This window comes from Mesoplodon mirus (assembly GCF_964341445.2).
Source record: "Mesoplodon mirus genome assembly, chromosome: 2".
In the NCBI taxonomy this organism is placed as follows: Eukaryota; Metazoa; Chordata; class Mammalia; order Artiodactyla; family Ziphiidae; genus Mesoplodon; species Mesoplodon mirus.
Genome location: NC_138977.1, coordinates 201316239 through 201322238, shown reverse-complemented (window position 1 = coordinate 201322238; position 6000 = coordinate 201316239). Strand labels below are relative to the sequence as shown.

Below are 6000 nucleotides of genomic sequence, written 5' to 3'. Positions count from 1 at the left end.
AGGAGGGTCTGGAGGGGGTAGCTCTGCTGCTGCAGTGGAGTAGAGTGGGCAAGCAGTGGCTCAGATGGGCGCAGCGCCGCCCAGACTAGCCAAGCACAGACAGGGTTGCTTTGACTTGGCCTAAGTCAGCGTGAATTGAACCCCCAAGACACTTTCGCCTCAGCTGCAGGCAGAACGGAGCCACGCGCAGCCTGGGCCCTTTGCCCCTACGGGCGGATAAACCCTTTGACCTGGTCACTCTGTATATTCCTTCTGGGCCCTATCAGGTCAGAGGCGGCTTCTGTGTTGCTGCCCAGCGCGTCGCAGAGGTCCATACTTGCGTCCATGGAGTCTCCGTCTGCCTTCGGTGCTTTGGCAGGAATCACAGCCGCCACCGCAGGACCCCTCTGCAACTTAACCAGCCTTGCTCTCGCTGCTTCAACCCAAAGGGAAGGGCCTGGAGCAGACGACATTCCTTGACGCTGTCAGGACAAACAGGCGCGCGACTGGTGCAGACCCTACTCCAGCACGCCCAGGACTGGCGCTGAGGCTTTCGCGTCGGGGTCGCAGCTAGAACTGCTCTCCCCAGAGCCTTGCCGGGAGGGAAGTAAAAACAAGACGTCCCGCCTGGTACCCCAAATGTTAAAACTGTACAGTTTCGATCCCTCCCTCCGCTTCCCGACCCTAGAGGGTTAAATCATGAGGGTACAACGCCACCCCTTCCTGCTACTCCCCCCTTCCCCGCCCCGCCTCACCTTACCTTTAAAAAGTTAAAAAATGTCTGCAGTTGAAATCTCTTAAAGGGGCGGTGCTGGTGAAGTACTCTTGGCACGAGTCTCTGAGAAGGCTGGCTAGGGGCGTGAGTTCGCTCCACCAGCACCAAAACACTGAAGGAAAAAAAAAAAAAGCGAGAGGGGGGGAAAAAGGAAGGGAAAAAAAGGGGGGAAAAAGGCAGACAGACACACACTTTAGATAAGGACAATTAGTCACCAGTGAGACCCTGTAGGAAGAGAGGTTTAAATCAGAGGGATTTAATGAGGGTGCTCTGTGCCTTTCCTGAAGCCATGTCCTCCAGCAACTCCCACCCCCCCGCGTGCCTAGCCCCGGTGGCTCTCTTCTTGGCTCTGTTGCTCCATCTCTCCCTTTCATCCCAAGCTGGAGACAGGAGACCCTTGCCTGTAGACAGAGCTCCAGGTTTGAAGGAAAAGACCCTGATTCTACTTGATGTGAGCACCAAGAACCCAGTCAGGACAGTCAATGAGAACTTCCTCTCTCTGCAGCTGGATCCGTCCATCATTCATGATGGCTGGCTGGATTTCTTAAGGTAAGGCAGGGGCTTCAATGGATCATCTTTTTTTAAGTAGCAACCCCCACCCTTTCCTATCCCCCCATTCCAAAGGGGGAAGAAGAAGAAAATAAGCCAAGCGGATCTCTCAAAGAGAAGAAAGGTTTTCCTCCTCCTGGAATATTTACTGTGAGGCTGTAACTGGTGATTGAGAAAAGCAGTGTTTTCTATTAAGATGCACATGTTTGCAATGCAGAAGGCATTTCAGAAACTTAGCAGTTATGACTGAAAAAATGTTGTGCTTACATATATCCACAATTAGCCTCCCCGTCTACTTCCGAAAAGAAATAAGAGGTTCAGAGCAGTTACAGAAGCAAAGAAAAAGGTCTTGAACAACAAAGACCCGAGAGGGATGGGTGTGTGTGTGTGTGTGTGTGTGTGTGAGAGAGAGTGCCTGTCTGTGTGTGTCTGTGAGTGTTTAAGCGGGGATCGCACGAAAGTGGAATTTTCCACGGAAAGATCGTTTCGTCAGTTCTCTCCCACTCCCAGACAGAAAATGAATCTAAGCAGAGGCTTGAGCGGTGGGCAAGTTGGTTCGGATTTTTAATTTTATATCCTCTGCTGTCCTTTCCAGACTTCAGGACTTTTTAAGATACTTTTTATAGACCGAATGGTCCCCCCAGTCCCTACTCCTTAAATCTCCTGCGATAACTGCATAGTTTAGTTTTTCTTTAAAGAAAAAAAAAAAAAAAAGTCCTCGCTCCGTTCATGGCGTATGTAAGAAGAGCGGAAAGTGTCCTAGAAGTACTCCGGGGATGTTTCGGAGATCTGAATCCAGCACTGGTGGATTAGGAAGCCGGGAATTTTGTGATCATGGACCCTACATTACTCTAGGGCTTGGACTTTAATTGGGCTCACCCTCTCCCCAGTTGTTACTGTTCAGCAGTAAGGCAATCACGATCCCTTCCCAACAGGGACAGAGCTGCAGTGTTAAAAAAAAAAAAAAAAGTTTACAACGTCGAATCCAAGTGTTGAGTTTAAAAAATTTCCCTCCAAATTGGAGCCTCAGCTGTGGGCTCCCTCGAAGAGCTCCGAGAGCTCTCAGTCTCACTTTTCTGTTCTGAGGCCGCGTCCGCCGCGCCTTTCCTGAGTATCTTTCACTCTGGGAAATTCGAGTTTGCTTCTCGCGTGCGCCCGCCCCTCAGCTCTCCAGGTCTCCCTGGCCTCGGCCAGGTCAGCGGACGCGGCAGGTAGCGGGAGGCGCTGTGTGGGGCGCTTCTTCCACGTGGAGCGAGCGTTGCGGGAGGACAGAGTGGTTGCTGTGGCCGCCGCCGAGGCCGTTTTGGTTCCTGCCAGCGCCTCCGCTGGGAGGGCGGGAACAGCTCTGCGCGGCCGGATTCCTCCTCGGAAGCTCTTCCGTGCAGCAGCGCGCGTCTGTGAGCTCGTCCGGGAGGTGGGGGGCGACTACACGCCTCACTTGCATCGCGCTTCTCTAGCTACGCGGACTCCTTCGGGCTTCTTTTGCTTCTGACCTTAAAAACAGCAACAACAAACTTTCATGTTCTCGCTAAATGCTTGTCGCAGAAAAGATTGTGGAAGGCGGCTTTTCGGGGAAGAAGCCTTGGCGGGGCGTATTTGCATTGGCTGTGCAGGCTTCCGGCTGGAAGGTTGTTGGAAACACCGTTTCTGCTGGGCCGGACTCTCTCGGATGTCTCCTCGCCCGCCGTGGGCCCACACGACGGCCGATTGCGCCCGCCGGGTAACGCAGTGCCGGAGTCCTCGGCCAAGCGATCCTTCCGGCTACTGGACTTCTCCAGGCAGCCACGACTTTTGTTAGAAACTCTAAAACTGGAGTCTCTGTTTTTTTCTCTGTTTTCTCCTATCCACCGCCTTTAAGATACTCTTTAGTACCATTTGGATTGGATATTCAGAACCTGAAGCAGCAAAGCGTTAAAAATAGAGACCCCAAATTTAACAGCTGATGCCCTTAGCATTAAGAGCATCTGATTGCTCCTTCTCTACCCCTTCCCGAATTAGCAGCGTTTGGCTTTTGAAAAACCTATTTATGGAAATCCTGAACCTAAATAGGTGTAAATGGTATTCTGATGCCCCTCGAGTCCCCTACCACGCGCAGGTTCCACATTTCGGCAAACTTCATTTTCCTCAGAGCTTCCAAATGGCCCCAAGTGGGAAGGAAAAAAGATAGAGCCCAACCCGGGGGGTGGAGAGGAGAACGTTACCTTTTCTGAGATCGGGCTGAATTATTTCAGGGGCCAAAGAGGCATTGCTTTTACTGTGCAAGGCGGGGCTGGGGAGTGTTCTCAGAAAGGCAAGGATTTACCCCAGGAATTTCTCGTGCTCAGGGATTTGGGAGATGCATACAGTTGTTATAAGGTAGTGGAAAAGGAAAATCAGCTTTGGCATTAAAAAAAAATTAACTTGACCTCAGGTGCCTGCTCTGAGAGAAAGAAGGCGGGTTTCACCTTCTCCATGGAGGTTGCGATGCCCCTGGGGCAGAGGAGGCAGATCCCGTTTTTCAGCCCAGAAGTTTGGCAAAAGTCGGAGCCCGGGGTCCGTGCACTGCGCGTCTCCTCCATGACAGCTTTTCGGGCAGGGGCAGAAGCCCCGCAACTGCGCCTTAGTTCCGTGTTCTCAGCAGAGGGGCACCCCCCACCTTATGCACACACTGTTAACAAACACAATCTCTAACTCTTTGTAAGTACTACCTTTGGTGAGCATCGTCGGGGTGCCTGAGGGAGGGGGCCACGACCAGTTGGGCGCGGGAGGCGTAGCTCCCGGAGCCCCACGGCCCAAGACTGGGTGGGCTGGGGCGCCAGGCACAACTCCACAGAGAGTGGGAAGAGGGCCTTGCTGGTGCCCCGCACCCTCTCGCTTGTCCCCCGGATCCTTTCCTTTCTCCTTCTCTATCCCTGCAGCTCCAAGCGTCTGGTGACCCTGGCCCGGGGACTTTCGCCCGCCTTTCTGCGCTTCGGGGGCAAAAGGACCGACTTCCTGCAGTTCCAGAATCTGAGGAACCCGGCAAAAAGCCGTGGGGGCCCCGGCCCGGATTATTATCTCAAAAACTATGAGGATGGTGAGAAACTTGCTCCCCACTCTTGTTGGGTGGGGGAAGTTTGGGGAGTGGGAGCGAGCAATCGGTATGTGTGCGTGTGGGGTGCAGATTTGGAGGAGGGCCAGGTTGAAGCTCACCTGAAAAACTGGTAGCTGTATGCGAGGGGAAACTGGGGTGTGGGATTCCTGATGTGATTACACAAAGGGGGCTCATCAGGTGGTCCTTGTCCAGGCTGCTGGCCTTTCTTGGGTGGCTGAGTGTCAGAGGCCAAGAACTAGTAGCCAAAACTTATGACTGGCTAGTCCTATAGGGAGAAAGTGCAGTGGGTTTCTTGAGAAAATCCAGTCAGGTTCATAAAGGGGCAGGGTCACGTTTCCTTTCTAAAATTAAAGGAAGTGCCTTTTTGTTTTTCTTATTCTTTGCTTTCCTGAGATGAGGCTACGGAGGACTTCAGCCTTTTTTGAACCCTACTCTAAAGTTTTCTGGAATAATCCTTTTTAGATTGGTCCATTGTTGGGAAGGTTTGAAACTTTTCACAGTGGGTTCTTCTTTAGACTGCCTAATCTCAGAGTCGCACTTCTTTTTTCTCAGTTTCAAAATGGGATTATAAATGCCAGCCTTTCCTGCCAGGATCAGGTGAGTTAAATGTTGGAAGGGCTTTTGAAAATGCCAGATCCTATTCCAGTGTGAGAGGTCAATCTTTTTACAGTCTTTGAACAGTCTCATTTTTACTAGGGAAAAATGAAAATGGTATTTAAGAAAATTGTTTAGAGGGTTTGGTGTTAATAACTATGAACTTTCTATGTGGGTAGAGGAACAGAGTTTCTTTCAAATGGGCAAGGTGGCAATTGATGGGTCTTCACCCACTGAGGTTGTTTAGATTGGGTAGAAGAGGCATTAGTGTCCATTCCTGGAGAGCTATCTCTGCCCTGTTGTCCCTTCTCATACATGAGCTACAGTTTTATTTTTAAAGGGCTCAGGGACATGTTCTCAGAGCTCCCTGGATTTTGTTACATCTTGTCCTTATAAATCAACAAAATGAGGAAAAGCCCTTGTATTTTCTGGGGCTTTCACTGAATGGGAATTCTGGAGAGTTTGGATCTATTTCAAGGTTGGCTGAGAAACCTTTTTTTAAAAGTGCCAGACTGGAGAAAGAGGGCAAGGTTGAGGCTTCTTGAGTTTGAATGCTGAACTAGACTTACTCTTTTACAACATTGGCAAAGTGTGTAGGTGTTTAAGGCTACATCTTTTCAAAGGTAAATATCATTGCTATAAAAATGTGGATTGCCAGTAGATTTTGCTGTCACTCATCATAAAATGCTGAAAGGTAAAAGATAATCCTGAACAGCAGCTCTGATGGTAATTTGACCTGGGGCTTTAGAGCTCCCAGGGTCACTGTCAGCTCTGTGTTCGGATACAAGAAGGGAGAATATTAATGGTTTTCCTGATGAAACAGCTCTTCTTTGAGTCCATTTGAACTACTTCCTCTTTAGTTTGTGAAAAAACTTGTAAGAGCCCCAGGAACCACTGTGGGGAAAAAAAAGGCTATTATAAGTTTAGGAATTAGCCTTTTTCTCCCAAACTTGTACCTAGGATTATATTACCTATTCATTGAGAGTGGGAGATATGCTTAAAATGAAGGATACAATTTGTTTCCCTTTGT

At 50.0% G+C, this 6000-nt stretch overlaps 1 protein-coding gene across 4 annotated transcripts in view; it reads left to right on the top strand.

Moving 5' to 3' along the window:
* Positions 1-907: 907 nt before the first annotated feature.
* Positions 908-6000, top strand: part of HPSE2 (heparanase 2 (inactive)) — a gene marked incomplete at its 3' end in the record, with an annotated part of 567935 nt that continues 562842 nt past the window's right edge. For all 4 annotated transcript variants that reach the window (XM_082631580.1, XM_082631579.1, XM_082631577.1 and 1 more), the window contains exons 1-2: positions 908-1303; positions 4201-4358. In XM_082631580.1, the coding sequence (XP_082487706.1) occupies positions 1014-1303; positions 4201-4358 (448 nt within the window). In that variant the 5' untranslated portion in view covers positions 908-1013. The remainder of the gene's footprint in view (positions 1304-4200; positions 4359-6000) is intronic.